Source organism: Peromyscus maniculatus, chromosome 1 (assembly GCF_049852395.1).
Source record: "Peromyscus maniculatus bairdii isolate BWxNUB_F1_BW_parent chromosome 1, HU_Pman_BW_mat_3.1, whole genome shotgun sequence".
In the NCBI taxonomy this organism is placed as follows: Eukaryota; Metazoa; Chordata; class Mammalia; order Rodentia; family Cricetidae; genus Peromyscus; species Peromyscus maniculatus.
Window position 1 is genome coordinate 91,720,745 of NC_134852.1, and position 18,321 is coordinate 91,739,065.

The window sequence follows — 18,321 nt, forward strand, 5'->3', positions numbered from 1 at the left end:
GCCTATTCACAGCCTTTGTTCTGCTGTCTCTGTGCTGACTTTTCCTTAATGATTTATAGGTACTTTTTGCATATTATAGGAGTGACTGTGTAATAGATCTTCTGTTTTCTTTGTCCTTTGTCCTTGGTTGAGGTTGGTTCACACAAGAAGTTCTACAGTTTCACAGTGTCCCATGTGCCTTTTCTTCTGGCTTCCGCGTCAGGTTACACTCGGACTTTCTCTGGGGTAGATGATTCAGCCATTGCTGCAGATGCTTGAGAAACAATGGCCACCACACTTGCAGTGGCAGCAAAGAAAGTGTTTATTTAAAAATAAGAACTCTCACACGAGATACATTTAAATATTAATAGATAGGAGTGAAAACTTCACATGGTGTAACAAGACTAACAGCTTTCTCTTCCCAGATGGTCAGATGCCGACAAACAAGAGAAGTGCTGTTAGGAGAATGCATACGAAGGCCTGAGGAATGTTCTATTTACGGGCTTCGGAGGAGCCATAATCCCCAATCTTCTACTTGCTGCTGCTGTTGCTTGAGAAGCACAGGAGGCCGAGCTGGATCCAGTTACACCAGAGAATTTACTCTTAGAAGACGTTTTCCTGCCTGTAGTGGAGCCCCTGAAATGTGGCAAAGAAAAGACAATTAAAATGTTAAACGAGGCCAAGTTAATGGTCTTTGTCTGCTAACTTGCTAGGAGAACAAGCATGATTTTCTTTGGTCTCGTGTTTGTCTACATTTTCTGTCTGGAAATTCCAAGGGGAGGGTGAGTTTCCCTGTCTGAAGTATCTCAACTCTGGGGCCTGTGACCAACCCACACAGACCCTCTCTCCAGTCACGCCTTCCACAGCCTACAGTCAGAATCTTCTGGATCTACTCTGACAAAAGAGGAAGAGAAGCCATGTCTTGGATACTCCAGATCTCTGGCCATCAGACGCCCTAGAATTACCGCACTGATAACAGCTTTGTGGGAAGTGGAGATGGGGCAGAGCCTCTGGGTGGCCTCTTCCTGGCCACACTAGTTCTAAGAGGGCTGCAGATCTGGCTCCCTAGGGAGGAGGCCCAAGCTGCCTTATGCATTGGTCTGGCATGTGTCAGGGCCACGTAGCTTGCAGCTCCCCCAGCTCCCCCCAAAGACCTGCCAGCTCTTCCCGCTCACCGCCTCGTGCACACAGGGAAGAGGCCCTGCCACAGCCTGAGCTGAGGAGTGTACGTCACTTCTTTGCTGATCCGAGGATAGCAATTTTCTTTCCCCTAATAAAACCAAAGCGCAAACCAATACAGTGACAGTGGGCAGCCGCTCAGAGGCTGCAAACCCACTCAAGTCCTCCATCAGTTCCAGAACCCGGGGTAGTCAGTGGCATCTCAGGACACTCTGCTGGGCTAGGTAAAGAGTTTTTCAACACTTTAAACCTCTTGCTGGAGGGAAAGCAATTTCACTGCGGATCTGGCAGAGAGGCAGCCTGAAGTTTCCCTATGCTGGTTTCCTGCTGAGAAATGAAGCCCGGAGCAAAAACCTGCTGTTTATGTTGATTTACAGAATGAATCTGCCAACATCGGCCTCCATTTCAACGCTCATCCATTCTCCTCCCACTCAGGGAGCCCAGAACACACCTGGCTCATTGTGTCATCCTGAGATGGGAGCCCCAGCAGTCTGACGGGTGACGGGCTCTGGCAAGGAGCCCCAAGTGTTCTCCCACTGCACAGGTGAGCAGCGTGGGGGCTGGAAAGCCCTCAGGGTGGGCTGTGGAAGCCAGAGGACCAGAGCAGATGCAAAGAAGCTGGTCGGTAGGAGAGGAAAATCCCTTCTTCCACAGACTCATTACACCTGGCCTGGAAGCTGGTGCCGCTGCAGGACGCTGTGATGTTGGTTTGTTCTCTGAGATGGGTGTCACAGAGCCCAGGCTGGCTTTGAACTCATATTACCTTGATCTCTCATCTTCCCGCCTCCTACCTCCAGAGTGCTAGGGTTATTACAGGCATGGCCCTTCGTGCCTGGTTTAAGTTGAGTTCTACTTCTTAAACTAGACTCCAGGCGACACAGCAAGAGCTTCTTCCTCACAAATAAATGCTGGGGAATTAAAGAAAGGAGTCGGCAGCAACGACCAGTGTTAGTCTCCTTGCTTCTAACAAGCAGAAGCCAGATGACAGATGGCCACATTTTCAAGGAGTGTCCACAGACACGCAGCAGTGAACTTGCTCCGAGCAGTGGTGCCAGGCCAGGGTCCAATCCACCTCTGAAACCGAGCAGGGAGGCTGGCCTCAGGCAGCCCTTTCCATGCAGGCCAGGCCAGTTTTCCCACCCTACACCCGAGGGGGTTGGACCAGAAGCTTTTTAAGGTCTCATGCTCTGTGAGCGACTAAGGAAATGTGTCTCCCAAGGGAGAGGAATAAATGAAGGAAATGAGAAAATGTCCTCACTGAGGAATATCTGATGGGCACTTGCGCACTCAAAACCACAAAATTAAGCCACCATTTATGAATGCCTTTAATTCTGTACTCTGGCAGAAGGGTGAGCACATTTAAGAAGTCCGTTTATGGATTGAACAAGAAATGACAATTTGGTGACATTGTCTGCCTTTCTCTTCCCCCACCTCATCTTGTTTTTATCACCCAGAAGGAGAAGAGGCAGAAAAACTGCAAAAGCAAACCCAACAGCTTGCACAAGTCCCTGACGCTGTCTCCCACTGTCTAAGCATTTCTGCTCTAATATGCAGTTCTTGGGGGACCACCACGTCCGGATGGAAGGCAAAGCTGCAGAAGGTGGAAGGGACCTGGCAGAGGCTGGCAGAGGGGCTGGTGTCACAGTGCAATGGCAGGAACAAGCCTGCTGCCAAGACCTGGCTCCTCCACCTCGGCTTCTCCTTGTGAAGACATGTTGCCGCCCAAAGCCAAGCAAAGGGAAGGGAAGGGAAGGGAAGACAGATCCACTTACCCAGCCCTAAAGAAACCTGGCTTGCCTGCCTTTGGACTTCCCAGTTGTGGGATCTTCTCAGCTACCCTGCTAGGCTAGGAAGCATCAAAGCAGGGGAAGGCTGGGGACGTAGCTGGGCTGGCAGGCTTGTTTCGCATGCAGGAGGCGACGGGTATGATCTCAGCATTGCATAAACATGTGTGATGGACCATGCTGGTAACCTCAGCACTTGGGAGGTAGAGGCAGGAGGAGTATAAATTCAGGGTCACCCTTGGTTATAAACCAAGTTCAAGGCCAGACTGTGATACATGAAACCCTGTCTCAAAAAGCAGCAGAGAGGCCAAGAGAATCCTCAGCCACAGAGGAAGTGTGGCAAACACTGGCAAACTCACAAAAGCCCTGTTATTTAATCAGTGTATGAGTTGTATTTCTGGTGGAAAAGTACCTTAAGAAGAGCAATTACCTCAAAACAAACAAAAATCCAAGGTAAGGTCAAAGTTGGGGAAGTTTTGCAAACTTTAAAATAGGTTGTTTTAAAAATCTGAAGCCATGCTTTTATTCTGGTTCAGATCTTAACCATCAGCCTATGAACTGACACCGTCTAATTTCAATAAGCGCTTTAAAGCAAGCTAGAGCACCTGTGTGCACCTCTGTCCCTCCACCCGATGCTGCAGGAGACAAAGACTGTACCCCTTTGCCTTGAAGCCGCCGCCGTTACTGGTCCTCCTCCTCTTGGACCGTTGGAAGGCTGGTATTTTCTTCCTCTTTCTTTCATTTCTAGTTTGATTTGCGAAGTAGTGAGAAGATACAGGCTCCTCCTCATCAGACTCCTCCGGGGTGCTCCTCCCGGTGCCTCTGTTGCTTATGCCGGGGGAACTGTCCTCAGCTAAAACAGGAAATGAGGACATTACAGGTGACTCCGTGTGTGGAGCCCAAGACTAGCTGCTTTCCCGGGGCTTCCCTGCTGTATGGATTCAACAACTCGGCAGAAATCAAACCTTTCTATTTTGAAAAGCTCAAGTGTGTTCAACGGCAATTTATATTTAATGAAAGAATCAAAATGCATTGCTTAAAAGAGTTGTGATCATTTTTAACTCAACTGGAGAAGTCAGGTTTAGTTCACAATGCTGCATGAGGCCTATGTCCATTTTACATTGTGTAACTAATCTTTGTGAGTTGAAATGAAGGATGCCAAAAGTATTAGCTGATTTTATTTATCATTTTAAACATGCTGAGAAAATAAGTCCAATATAAAAAGGCAATAAATTATGTTCTCCCTCATCTTTAAGCAATAGTCTCTTAATAATAAATGCACCAGAAAATTTAGTGCCATATTTTACTCTTTGCAGACAGAAGCCATTTCTTTGCATAGTTGTCATGAACAGCTCACATTATCAAGCAGGAACCTGGCCTGAGTGAACATACATTTGCAAGGGAGAAAGTAATTTCCATGGGTATTTGTATCTTTTTGTTTTGTCTTGTTTTTCAAGACAGGGTTTCTCTGTGTAGTCCTGGCTGTTCTGGAACTCGCTCTGTAGATCAGGCTGGCCTTGAACTCACAGAGATCTCCCAGTTTCTGCCTCCTGAGTGCTGGGATTAAAGACATGTACCACCACCGCCCAACTCTCTTGAAGAGGAGGAAGGCGCTCAGCCTACCTTTGGCCAAGCTGTCCTTGGGAAGGCAGTCCTAGGGTGTATGTGTATGGGAGGGTGGGGTGAATGGGAGGGCAGGCTGAGCAAGCCAAGTGGGGAACAAGCCAGTAAGCCGTGTTCCTTCATAGCCTCTGCTTCGGTCCCGCCGTGGCCTCCCTTAGCAGACTATGACTGGGGATGTATAAGCCACACGAACCCTTTGCTCCCCAAGCGGCTTTTGGTCCTGGTGCTTACCCCAGCAATAGAGACCTGCCCAGGACACCAGGTTGGTGTGCTGAGGGTGACAACTTATTGCACGGCACATCAGTGGAGGGCACAGTCTGCCCCTTTACTACCCCCCTTTGCTCTTTGGGGGCCTCTGCTTTGATGCCCTCACCGAGCCAGGCTTTTCCAGTGACTAGTAACGAGCGTCCCGATGGCACACTCATTCCCCAGAGCACTGCAGCTCTGCTCTTCTAGGTTGTCTTGGACACGCTTGTTAGATAGCATGTTCCTTCCTCAGATAAGGACACTGAAGCACACAGAGGTCGCTGGTGCCCTGCCAGAGATCACCGAGATGACGGTAGATCTGGAATGGGGCCCAGGGCTTGGGACTCCTTGGGCACTTGCCTTACCAGAACAATGTGCAGGCCCATGGGCCAGAGGTTCCCACCTGCACTCCATTAGCAGGATTAATGACTGGCTTCCCCGGGGCCCTCAACACCATGTCCTCTCGGGGTGTCTGCCACACCACGAAGGGCTGCTCCTGGGACTTCAGTGTGACAGGTGTAGGATGTATTAACCACATAACTCCAATTCAGTGAGAGACATTGCTTAACATTAAAATAGGCTTTTAGAAAACAAGTTTGGTGGGATACTGAACCTGGCAGTGTCCATTCTGAGTATTTCTTTAATACTGGAATCACTTCAGCACCATATTTTTCCAGCTTGTCTTCAGTAACACCATCAATCTGAAGCAAAACCTCAGGATCAGAAGATAAAGATTCTGTGTGTGGACATAAAATTAAGAATTTAAATTACCACTCATAGAAAACCCACTAAATTCAAGTGCATTTACTCATTTAGCTCATATTTGTTAAGAGCCAACTACTGCTGGGCACCAGGGACATGCGGAGTTTTCTAAAAGGCAAAGTTAGACTGGAAATGCAGCAGACAGGCTAGGGGCCGAACCCACCATCCAGTTTCAGCAGCAGAGGCATAGACACCAAGGTAGTGAGTGGGAGACAGCCAAGTGCCTGGGGGAAGCTAGAGGGTGGGGTCTGTGCTGTGTGCTCACTTTCAGCATACTCGGCTCCTGCCTGTCCCCATTGCCAAGACTTGTCTAGCTGTAAGACTGACGTCCCTGTATTTGTGGCGAACACCCACATTCTATTTCTAGCTCTGACTCTTCCCCTGCACTGCAGACATACACACTCCACCTCAAGAGACACACTACGTTGATGCTGCCCGGCCCTGGCTTGTTCATCTGGTCAGTCCCACATAGGGTGAAGCAACAAGTGGACCCTGGGGTTCTCTGCCGAGAGCACATACAGCTCATGGCTGGGCAAGTCCCCTGGGGGCCAAGTCCCCTGGGGGCTGCATGGGAAGAGCGGCAAGGGCGCTTGGCGGCTCTGAAGGGAGAAGGATGAAGCGAGCCAGATGCGGTGCCAGAGACCAAGAAGGCTTGGATTTGGTCTGGAGGCCAAGAGTGCTGGCTCTGGAGAGTGAGCGGGTGCTAATCCTTACACTTCTGACTGGAGCAGAGGGTGGATTTCTGATCCTTTCCCATCTGTGATTTCCACCTCATTCCTATGTAGAGGAAATGCGACGGACTGTGGGGTCGAGCAGAAGGTCATGAAGAGGGCTAGTGCGAGATGAAGGGGGAGAGGCAAGCGCATGCAGACCCTTTGACCCTTTGGACAAACTGCATGGTATCTAGTGAGCTCTTGTAGCTTTAGTGGTTTTGCAAAAACCAAAAGCATGCCATGCTCACATCTGGCATTAAGGAGACCAGATAGGAAACTACATTCATAGCCAAGGAAGCACCACCATTTTTAACCAATTCTACCTCACACGGTTTCTGAAGTGGAGGCGTGTCTTATGAATGCTGCTGGAAAGACTGCACCTGTCCTGTGCTCACCCCTGCTTGTGCACGTGAGGGCTTAAGTACACCTACTAAGAATCAATACTGGCGGCAGGTCCACCAACTCCCTGCTGCTGCTACCTCACCGAGTGAGTTAGTTCACTGACATGAAATGTCTTCGGAAAGACCATCAGGGGCTGAGGGGTGGCTCGGTCAGCACCATACTTGTTGCACATGCACAAGGAGGAAGTCTGGTTGCCAGCACCAGTGGAAAAGCTGGACATAGAATGCTAGTGCTGGGGAGGTAGACACAGGGACATCCTGGGCTCACTGCACAGCTGGACAATTAGAATTGTCTAGCCCCAGGTACCAGTGAAAGACTCCTGTTGGAAAAATAAAAGTGGATTGTGCTTGAAGAGGAATAACATATGAGACTGTCTTCTGGTTTCCATACACTTGTACACATGCACACAAGACGTATTAGCATGAAAATGTTGTCAACATAAAAAGGCAGTGAGACCGAGTAATAGGTAATAAATTTGGATCTAATGAAGTGCTGTCCTTGAGAAAGGACCATAGTTTGTAGTTTTCTTGCAAGCAACACCATGTACTTTACATGACCTAAAAAAGATGTTCAGAGTTGATGGAACAGTATGACATTTTTGTCACTGAGATGTGTAACTGTCTGTTGACATCTCTGCTATCATCAGAAAAGCACCCGTATTGGAGCAGAAGGGGCAGGTGGGGCTGCAGTCTGGAGGACTTGGGGCCCCAGGTTAAATTCCCAGCACAACAGCACTAGAAACCAAAACCAGATCCCCAAACCAGAGCGGGGATGCCAGTGATGACAGAGGGAAAACAGAGGTGGCTACTCGACAGGAGAGTGCTGTACTGGTGGGATGGGGCGGTGCAGAGGGATGATTATGAGGTTTCATGAGGGAGGAGCGCAGGACGGACACACAGCAGTCAATTACAACAACAGCTTATTTTCCAGAGGTCTTACCGCTGAAATTCTGGGTTAAGCTATCTCAGCCCATGCAAAGAACTCAGATCAGCAAATATTTCTCAACTGAAGACAGAGCAGTGTTATAGATCCAGATTCAAAGAAGCCTAAGACAGTTTCTTTCATGTTTAGATCCTCGCTGCAAAGTACTTGCACAGAAATAGCTGAGCATCATGAAAGAAGGCAAAAATAATTGACATCTGGCTTTATAGATGGTAATTATTCATATCCTAACATTCAGTCTTACAGAAAAGTATAAGATTAAAATTATAGCACACATCTGAACTGTATATATCCTAAATATTTTTACTTCAAGAAAGAGCTTAAGTGGTACTGCTGGGTTGAAAACCCAAAGATTAAACCAAAAATAATTAAAATAGACCAAGACTTATAAAGTCCCTTAGCAGCAGCTCATGCTTCTAAGCCTAGTACTCAGGAGGCTGAGGCCAGAGGATTAGCCATTTGCGGCCATCCTAAACTATATAATAAGATCCTGTCTCATCACGACATGGTGGCACAGGCCTTTAATCCCAGCACTTGGGAGGTAGAGACAAAGGCAGGCAGACCTTTGTGAGTTCAAGGCCAGCCTGGTCTACATAGTGAGATCCAGGCCAGTCAGGGTGACATGGTGAAATCCTGTCTCAATAGCAACAAATTAATTAAAAGAAACAATAGAGTCCTTTAGTAAGACCTTGTGGCCACTGATCTGGGCCCGAGGAGTAAGGTGCACAGGCACTTACCTGCAAGCTTCTTGAGAGTAGCTGTATTAAAAATATTGAAGTAATGAACACCAAAGACCTTCCCCAGCAACTTGCAGACCTCTGTAAGTTCTCCAAGACATTTCTTAACTACCTCTTCTCTCTGGGATACTTTGGCCACTAAAGCTTTTTGTTTTTTTATACTGCTGGAATTTTCTGTTTCCATGAAGTCCACCTGAGTGAGAAGGAAAGAAATCAGAGGAATGGACAGAGGCACACTCGTTCCCAAGGAATGGCTTTTTTCAGTGTTTGACTTTTTAAAAATTTCTTTTGAAATTCTATTCAATAATACTGTGCGCGCACACATGAGTGTGCATATAAGCATGTCATGGTGAATATGTAGAGGCTAGAGGACATTGTGGAGTCAGTGCTTTCCTTTTACTGGGTTCTGGGGATCGGATTTGGGTTCCCAGGCTTGAATGGCAGTATCTTTACCTAGTGAGCCACGGTGCCTACCTTCGTATTTCTTTCCTGCCGAAAGGTAGTAAAAACCCCGAGGAACAAGGGCTGTGTATTCTCATCTTCCAGGGCCTGGCACATGAGAGCACCTTTCGATAAATGCTTATTTAGTTTTTCTTTTATTTATTTATGTGTATGTGCATGCACATGCACACATATATACATGCATGCTATGGTGTGTATGTAAATCTGTTCTCTCCTTCATTCACGCATGTCCCAGAGATTTAACTCAGGTCATGAAACCTGGTAGCAAGTGCCTTTACCCACCTGCTGGCCCATCGATGCTTATTTAATGAATACAGGAAGATTTAGTAGCTTGAATATCTATTAAATTCATTTTGACAAATGTCATATAAATTGGTTCAATTTCAAGATCTCTTTCCAATTAAGATCATAATACATTCCTAAGGGAATGCATATGTAAATTTAGTACCTAAGCTTTGGGAAGGATACCAAACTTTGTCATGACATATTCTGGTATATTCACTGAGAGACAGTAAAATGCTCACTTAAAATACCTTACCTTTAAGTGGCCATTGAGCACATTTTGGGCTTTAGTCCCCAGCATCATATAGGCGATTGGTTGGTCATTGGCATTGATATATAAGTCTTCATCTAAAATTTTGTCGAGTATCAGCTTTTTAAAAAGTCTTTCGGCATTGTGTCGTGAATAAGAAGATCCCTTTCCAAATATTCCTGACTGAATCTTTGCACTCTTGCTCCCTAATAAGGTCCAAAAAGTTAGATGAGTAACTATAGATGTCTTATTATTCATAATTATTCATACAGAAGAGGCTAACAAGTCATTCAAGGACATTTTTGGACAAATAGAAGACATCATCTGTTCCACAGGCAACCCCACAGCACAGACAGACCCTCATTTCTGAATTATGAGCCTGGCTGAGGAGAGTTCCAAGGTTTCTGTGGTTGCATGTACTTTCTTTTAGTGATGGGGCAGGAGCCAGCACCTCGTGCACACTGAGCTTGCGCCCCATCCTGGACCCGCTGCTTCTACTCCCCTTTGTTTATAACATGTTGACCAAAACCACAGCAATATCAAGCTTGTTATTTCAAAATGTTACATTCACAGCTTATAAAACTGTATTAGAAAAATAGAGCAAAAAAAAAAATAAAGACCTCATATAAGTGCTAACAGCTTTATACTTCTCTGTTAAACTTTATATTTCTGTGTATTATTGATAAAGTCACACAACACTTTTGTTGTTGTTTGTTTTCTGAGACAGGGTCCCATGCAGCCCAGGCTGCCCTCAAAGTCACCTGAACTCCCGACCCTCCCATTTCCACGGTCCAAGTGCTTAGAATTACAGGTGTGCCATCACACCAGCTCACAGAGCTTTGAAAGAGTATTTTCACTTCATTATTCACTGTATGTGCACATGCGCCACAGCCTGTGTTGTAGAAGCTGAGGACAACCTTGCAGGAGTCAGTTCTCTCTCCCAACCACACGGGACCTAGGGACTGAACTCCAGTTGTCAGTCTGGGCAGCAGGCAGCTAGCTTGGCCTGCTGAGCCACCTTGCTGGCCCTCAGAGAACTTTTGACATTTTTCCCCATTGCTGGGGCTGAACCAAGGATCTTCCACATGCTAGGTAAGGCCTTTGAATCTAAACACCATCTCTGGTCCTACTTATTTAAATATCTATTCGATGATAAAGTACGTATTTAAGTCTATATTTTGTTACACTCTGATAAAGCAGACACAAATTCCAAAATCAAAATGTAGCATTTCCCCAGATCTCAAAAGAGGAGAGATGGGAAGTGCGTGCACTGTCCTTCCCCGTCACCCAAGAAGAGCAGCGACCTTTTCATCTAACACAATTTTAAATGTTAAATTAAAAATTAAATTAAAAAATGTTTTAGTTTGTTTTTTAAAGACAGGTTAAGTTTTGAAAAAAAAAGGTTTTTTTTCTTTCTTTTTCTTTTTCTGGCTGGGCAGTGGTGGCACATGCCCTTAATCCCAGCACTCGGGAGGCAGAGGGAGGGGAATCTCTGTGAGTTCGAGGCCAGCCTGGGCTACAGAGCAAGTTCCAGGACAGCCAGGGCTGTTATACAGAAAAAAACCTGTCTTGAAAAACAAAACAAAAATAAAACAAAAAAATTGTTTTTTTTTTTTAAAAGACAGGGTTTCATTATGTAGTTCTTATTGGTCTGGAAAATGCTATGTAGAACAGGATGGCCTTGAACTCAAAGAGACGTGCTTGCTTCTGTGTCTCATGTGCTTAAAAAACTTTTTGAGACCGTCCGTTATACAACCTTGGCTGGCTTAAAACTCAATCGGTAGACAAGATTAGCTTTGAAACTGTGGAATCCTCCTGTCTCTGCCTCCCAAGTGCTGGGATTACAAGCGTGTCCCACTATGCCTGGCTTTCACAATTTTATCACAACTCTTATCTACTTAAAAAGCCTGTGACATAACCAGAATTAGCAGCTACTTTGGAAGACTTTAAGAGGGCCAAATAATTACATCGTTTGACATTTCAGATGGCTTTTGGTCATATATCTTGTACTATTTAAACTCTTTCAATGATCTGCCTTCCCTAACATTCTAGAACAGGACCACTGTTCTGCTAACAGGCTTTGAGAGATGTAGCGACTCCGTCGGAGGGCATACTAAGAAAGCTCGAGGATGGAGACAAATTTTTATTTATTCGTTTCGGATACAGGCTTTTGCCAATTAATCTTAGCTGGACTCAAAAGCTGTGACAATTCTCCTGCTTCGGCATCCTAAGTGATGGAATGTCAGATGTGCACCCTGCATGCACACAGAAGAGCCAATAAGAAGCTGAAGACTGTGTGACAAAAATGTTTGCTTTTCTTGAACCAATGAAAAAACAAACAAACAAAAAGTTTACTCCAGTAATCTTTAATCTCTAATCCAATAATTTTTTTTTTATGTTTTGGTTTTTCAAGACAGGGTTTCTCTGTGTAGCCCTGGCTATCCTGGAATTTCTTATGTAGGCCAGGCTGGCCTCAAACTCAGAGATCTGCCTGCCTCTGTCTCCTGAGTGCTGGGGTTAAAAGAGTGCGCCACCACCTCCTGGCTACTAATCTTGTATAAATCTACATGAAAGTGTAACAGAGAAGTGGTCAAAGATTTGTTTGAAAGACTATTTTACCATTCCATTTTTATAATAGAATATATGTCCTTAAATAAAACTACCTTAAAATTAGGAGCCTGACTGTATCTTGTCATACACAAATGATATAAATCATATGGGCAATATAGGAAATGACACCTTGTCAAGGGAGGGAGGGATAGAAATGAGGGTGGACAGACAAGTCACAATCTTATGCTACCCTTCCTCTTCTCAGCCTGCTCTCCAAGTCCATCACCTTTAACTTGTATGTTGTGCTAGGGTCAAGCTCAGGGCCTGGGGCATGCCAGGCAAATGCTCTACAACTCAACTACACCTCAGTCAAGCAATCACCTTTTTCCTAATTTGAGTGCTTCTGGTGGTCACCTGCACATAGAACACGAACTCTTAGTTCTTCCATCATGGCAGTTACCACCTGACATCTATCAAGTAGCACAACCCATGCTATGAAAGACAGACTACTGCTCATCTGTTTCTGAACCTTCAGACACAACTCTTGGCCACCTTCCTTCCTACTAGTGTATGTATGTAGTATGACCACTGGAAGCAGCCTCATGCTTCTTTTATTCTTATTATTGTACATTTATTCATTCATTCAATCATTCATTCATAGACAGGGTCTCTTACTGTAGCCCTGGCTGGTCTCGAACTCACAGAGGTCCACTGGTACTCTTTACTGGGCCCTCAGGTCAGTGTCTGTGCACTCCACTAATATGCACTTACTTTCTTAGTTTTTTAGTCTTCAGGGTTGCTGACAGGCACCTAATGCCAGTTTTAGCACCTGTTTTATCTTTCTAAAGCATTCAAGATTGTCTCTGGCCAGGAACTTCAGCTCAAGGGGATCTGTCTCCCTTTTCTGGTCTCCACACATGTGTACGTTCATACACCAACTCTCTCTCTCTCTCTCTCTCTCTCTCTCTCTCTCTCTCTCTCTCTCTACACACACACACACACACACACACACACACACACACACACACACACACACACTCACACACTCTAAAAAAACAGGGGAGGGGGCAGCAGAGATGGCTTGGCAGTTATGAGTAGTGGCTATTCCACCAGAGGACCTGGGTTCCAATTCCAGCATCCACATAGTGGCTTTACAATTGTCAGTGACTCTAGTTCTAGGAGATCCAATCTCTGGCCTCTATGGGCACCAGGAATGCAAATCATGCACAACCATATATGTAGGCAAAATACACACATAAAATTTAAGAAGTAAAAAAAATCTAAATTGGAAGCCAATTTACAGGTAGTTCTCCAAGCAAGTCACATTCTATTCATTCAAATGAACGTGCATCAGCTTTACTACGGTTCTTCTGTGTGTGAATACACTCATGGGTGTGCAGGTATGTGTGCATGTTTGTGTATGTGTGTGGAGGCCAGGGGACAATCATGGGTTCTGCACTCCAGGTACTGCCCACCTTTTCCTTTTTGAGACAGGGTCTTTCAATGCCCTGGAACTCACCCAGTAGGCTAGGCTTGCTGGACTGTGGTGCTCAGGGATCCCTGCTTGCTTACTCACACTGGATTCCAAGGATGTGCTACCCACCCCTGGCCTTGTGTGTGTGGTGGTACACATGGATGAGTGTATGTACGTGTGCAGTAGAGGTTAAAGTTCAGCCTCTATCTGAAGCTCTCCATCTTGACTAGACTGGCTGGCAAGCTCCTGGGACCTGCCTATCACCAGGGGTATAGGTCGTACTGCTGGGCCAGATTCTACATGGGTGGTGGGATTCAAACCCACATCCTCATGATTACTGCAGCAAGTACTTTATCCACTGAGTTGCCTCCCTAGCCCAAGTCTGTCTGTCTGTCTGTCTGTCTCTGAGACAGGTTTTCTCTGTGTAAACAACCTGTCTCCTATGGTCTGAGATTAAAGGTGTAAGCTTCCAAGCCTGGCCAGTCTGGATTTCCTTATGTAGGTTCTGGGGATCAAATTCAGGTCTTTGTGTTATCTTGCTAGTTCTTTTATTTGTTTTTTCTATGTGAAAACTCATCTTCATGACTTTTTAATGCACTTGTAATCACTTCTTTAGATGTTTAATTTTAACTGATATAATTCAAACAATACAGCAGATGACTCACCCAAGAAAATGTCAACCAGCATGTTCAGAGTGAATCTTCCAGAAGGACCTACATTTCTCGTTCCTGGTGATGAACTGTGTTCTTGAACAAATCTTACAATATTTTTCACGTCATCAGTCACATCTTTTGTTTTATAATCCTATGAATAAAAAAAATTACTTTCTGCTGTAATTAAGATAAGGAGATCCAGGTTACTAGAGCTTAATATTAATTGTGGTAAAACTTATAATTCATTTTCACATTCAAATGAAGATTAAAAACTAAGAGAGTTTCAAATGTTCGTTCTTCAATTCTAGAATAATCAGGCCTCTACTGTGGCTTTGTTATGGTCGCTTCAGACATATGTCTTGTCCTTCACCCTTCACAACTCCTGGAACAGTGCTCTGTCTGTCCCTCATGAGACGATGGCCGTAAGTGCAAGTCACAGATTCTAATCTCTTTTCAGTCTTTGGTGCTACTGTATTTTTTATTTTTATTTTTTTGACAACGTCTCGCTATGTAACTTTGGCTGGTTTGGAATTCACTATGTAGACCAGGCTAGCACTGAACTCAGACCCACCTCCCAAGTGCTGGGATAAACTCTATGGGCCACCAAACATGACAATCTCCTTTCCTGAACCATTCCTTTCAGTTCCTCTTCTCATTTCCTTAGTGTTTCCCACCTTTGAAGTCCTCATTACTAGGTGCTCCTTCTGCCCTCATCTACCCTGTCTCCATCCTGGCATGTACCCCAAACTCCTGGATCAGGGCTGTTACAGAGGAGGTTCTCTGCAGTAAGCGGCTGACAGCAGCCTTTCTAGGGTGCGGCGGTGGAAAGGGCAATGAACCTGCCGATCCCCCAGAGTAAATCACTCTGCTCTGTCTAGCCCTGCACATTTCTGTACTACTTAGTACGCTGCATCACATGGCTGCCTCCCTTCAGTGGGTGTTCCTAGCATACCACAAGCAGTTAAATAATATAGAAAGTGTGCAAAAGTCCTCATAAATATTAGAACATGAGACTGTAAGCCAGGTGCAGTGGCTCAATGTCTGCAATACCAAGACTTGGGAGTCTGAGGCAGAAGGATCACTGCAGATTTGAGGCCAGCCTGGGCGACATTGTGAATTCTAGGACAGCCTGGGCTACTACTCTTGATTTCTGTTGCTGTGATCAAACATTATAGCCAAACACAACTTAGGGGAAAGGATTTATTAAAGTTTATAGGTATGTCTATTCCTGAGAGAAGTCGGGGCAGGAGCTTGAAGCAGAAGCCACGGAAGAACACTGCTTGCTGGCTCACACTCAGCTACCTTTCCCATAGCTCAGGATCATCTGCCCAGGGAATGGTGCTGCCCACAGTAGGCATCACAGGCTAATCTGATCTGGGCAATCAATCTCTCAATTGAGACTTTCTTCTCAGATGGCTAGAGGCTGTGCCAGGGTGACAGTTAGAGCAATCCAGGACAACTATAAAGATCTTGTCTTTTTTTTTTTTTTTTGGTTTTTTGAGACAGGGTTTCTCTGTGTAGCTTTGCGCCTTTCCTGGGACTCACTTGGTAGCCCAGGCTGGCCTCGAACTCACAGAGATCCGCCTGGCTCTGCCTCCCGAGTGCTGGGATTAAAGGCGTGCGCCACCAACGCCCGGCAAGATCTTGTCTTTTAAAATGTAACATAAACAGGGTGGACACTTGGGAATAAAGTTCTTCGGTAGAGTACTTGTCTAGTGGGCTTGAGGTCCTAGGATCAATTCCTAGTACCGGAGGGTGTGTGTGTGTGTGTGTGCGCGTGTGCATGTGCGTGTGAGAGAGAGAGAGAGAGAGAGAGAGAGAGAGAAGAGAGAGAGAGAGAGAGAGAGAGAGAGAGAGAGAGAGAGAGAGAGAGTCATAATACCTAATGAATGAATTTAACAGTCTCCAGGGTTATTTCAGGCCAGACAATATTAAACTTATCCACAAGTCATGTCATCATCATCGTTACTATTTTTTTGTTTTTCGAGACAGGGTTTCTCTGTGTAGCTTTGCACCTTTCCTGGAACTCGCTTTGGAGACCAGGCTGGCTTTGAACTCAGAGATCCGCCTGCCTCTGCCTCCCAAGTGCTGGGATTAAAGGCCTGCACCACCACCGCCCAGCCACTACTATTTTTTTTTTAAAGACATGATCTCACTATGTAGCCCAGGTTGGCCTTAACTCCCCGTTTCTTGTCTCAGCCTCTGAACTGCTGCTGGGGTTGTATCATCACTTCCCTTTCATTATTCTTTACAGTTAAATAATGTTCAAACACATTACTCTTATTACCACTGTTTTGAGAATGAGATCTCTAAGTTATAGTTGAATTTAAAATACCCTGTTCTCCATGCTGGATCTTTTTGGATGTTTACTATTTTGTTTTTTTGTTACTTTTAGAAACCAGGTTTCAAGTGGCCCCGGTTGGCATGGACGCACTAAGTAGTGAAGGACCACCTTGAATCCCTGATCTTCCTCTACTGCCTTCTAAGTACACATTCCACTAAGCCTGGCCTACGTTTATTTATTTATTTATTTTTTGGAGACTGGATTGCACAATGTAGCCTTGGCTGTCCTGGAGTTCACTATGTAGACCAGGCTGCCTTAAACTCAGAGAGATCTGCTTGCTGTGTTCACCACCACACCTGGCCTACTTTTTTTTTTTAAAGTTAAAAAACCATGTCAGCAATTTTCTTAATTATTAAAGTTTTCTTTTGTTGTTGTTGCTTTTTGTTTTTGTTTCTTAAGACAGGGTTTCTCTGTGTAGCCCTTGCTGTCCTAGAACTTGCTCTGTAGACAGGCTGGCCTTGAACTCAGAGATCTGCCTGCCTGACTCCTGAGTGCTGAGATTAAAGGTGTGCACCACCACCACCACCACCACCACCACCACCACCCGGCAATTATTAAGTAATTTTAAATGACATATTTTACCTTTGTTTTACAGCAATTGTCACAAGAAACATCTGGGTATTTCTTACAAAAATCAGGGTTAAATCCTTTTTCACCAAAGTAAGCTAAAAGCTGTATTCTTCTGCATTCCGTTATATTTTCACAGTAATGTACCATGCTATATAAATTATTGAAGTGAGTCTCCTTTGTATGATAGTTTCCATCTTTTTCCACTAAAAGAGATAAAGAACAGAACAAAAAAAAATTTTTTTTTTTACTGGGTTTTCAAGACAGGTTTCTCTATATAGCCCAGGCTGTCCTGGAACTCACTCTGCAGACCAGGTTGGCCTTGAACCCAGAGATCTGCTTGCCTTTGCCTCCAAGTGTTGGGATTAAGTGTGTGCCACCACTACCTGGCCCAATGTAAAATTTTTACAGTAGAAAACCAGAAGAAATATTAAAAATAGTATTTAGAGTAGATTCATCTGTCTTCCTTTTCTGTTTTTGTTTGGTTTTAGAGATAAGCTCTTGCTTTGGTTAGATGAGCTTTAGATAACTCTGCTACCTCAGTTTTTTGTGTGCTAGGACAGCAGACATGAGCCGCTGTGTTCTGCTAGATTGAAATACTAAATACGAAAATCACTATTAACAACACAGTGTCCATGACATCCTTTCATACTGCAGTTCACTGGACGTTTGAGATCACACGTTAGGGTTTTAATTTTATAGGAATGCTGGATTTCTTCCTTTTTGAGGCAAAGTCTCCCACTGTACCCCAAGATGGCTTTGAAATTGTGAAATTCTCCTGTCTCAGCCTCTAAAACACTGAGATTACTGGCATAAGCTATTTTACCCTAAAATGTTTAATTTTCCTTTTTAAAATAGAATTTTCTTTATGTCTTTATCATGCCAATGATAGAGATTTGTGTTTTACTTTCTCTCTAGGTAGGTATGTGCTGAGCCGCGTGTCTAGAGGAAGCAGACAGTCCCTCCCCATAGCTAAAAACCTAGTAAAACTAGGGCTTCTAAAACTGTGGTCAAGAATCCAGGGGACCCTAGGGAGCTAGCTCAGTGACAGGATGTCCTCAATTTAAGGGAAATAGCAATACCTACATCTGTTGCATACCATCCAAACTAACTATTTGAGTAGTTCATGATTTTAACATTATATTATATTACATTTCTGGTGAAGTCACAGCTTTGTGAAGTTGGAATTTTTGCAGGTGCTGTGATAAAATGAGTCATTCAATAAAAACAAATATGGCAACTATGGAGGTACCCACCTGCAATCCCAGCACGTGGGAGGCAGGAGGATCACGAGTTTGATACAAGCTTAGGTTACATAGTGAGAGCCTGTCTCAAACAAACAAAAAAACCAGAACTGGCCAGGCGCATTGGC

The 18,321-nt window shown here is 44.8% G+C and overlaps 1 protein-coding gene across 3 annotated transcripts in view; it reads right to left on the reverse strand.

Annotated features, from left to right (window-relative positions):
- Positions 1 to 283: 283 nt before the first annotated feature.
- Blm (BLM RecQ like helicase) overlaps positions 284 to 18,321 on the reverse strand; it is a 92,514-nt gene continuing 74,476 nt past the window's right edge. For all 3 annotated transcript variants that reach the window (XM_006969992.4, XM_076545810.1, XM_076545818.1), the window contains 7 exons: positions 16,965 to 17,155; positions 14,051 to 14,189; positions 9,368 to 9,567; positions 8,368 to 8,560; positions 5,425 to 5,547; positions 3,600 to 3,795; positions 284 to 615 (listed from right to left, as the gene is read on the reverse strand). In XM_006969992.4, coding sequence (XP_006970054.2) covers positions 438 to 615; positions 3,600 to 3,795; positions 5,425 to 5,547; positions 8,368 to 8,560; positions 9,368 to 9,567; positions 14,051 to 14,189; positions 16,965 to 17,155 — 1,220 coding nt within the window. In that variant the 3' untranslated portion in view covers positions 284 to 437. The remainder of the gene's footprint in view (positions 616 to 3,599; positions 3,796 to 5,424; positions 5,548 to 8,367; positions 8,561 to 9,367; positions 9,568 to 14,050; positions 14,190 to 16,964; positions 17,156 to 18,321) is intronic.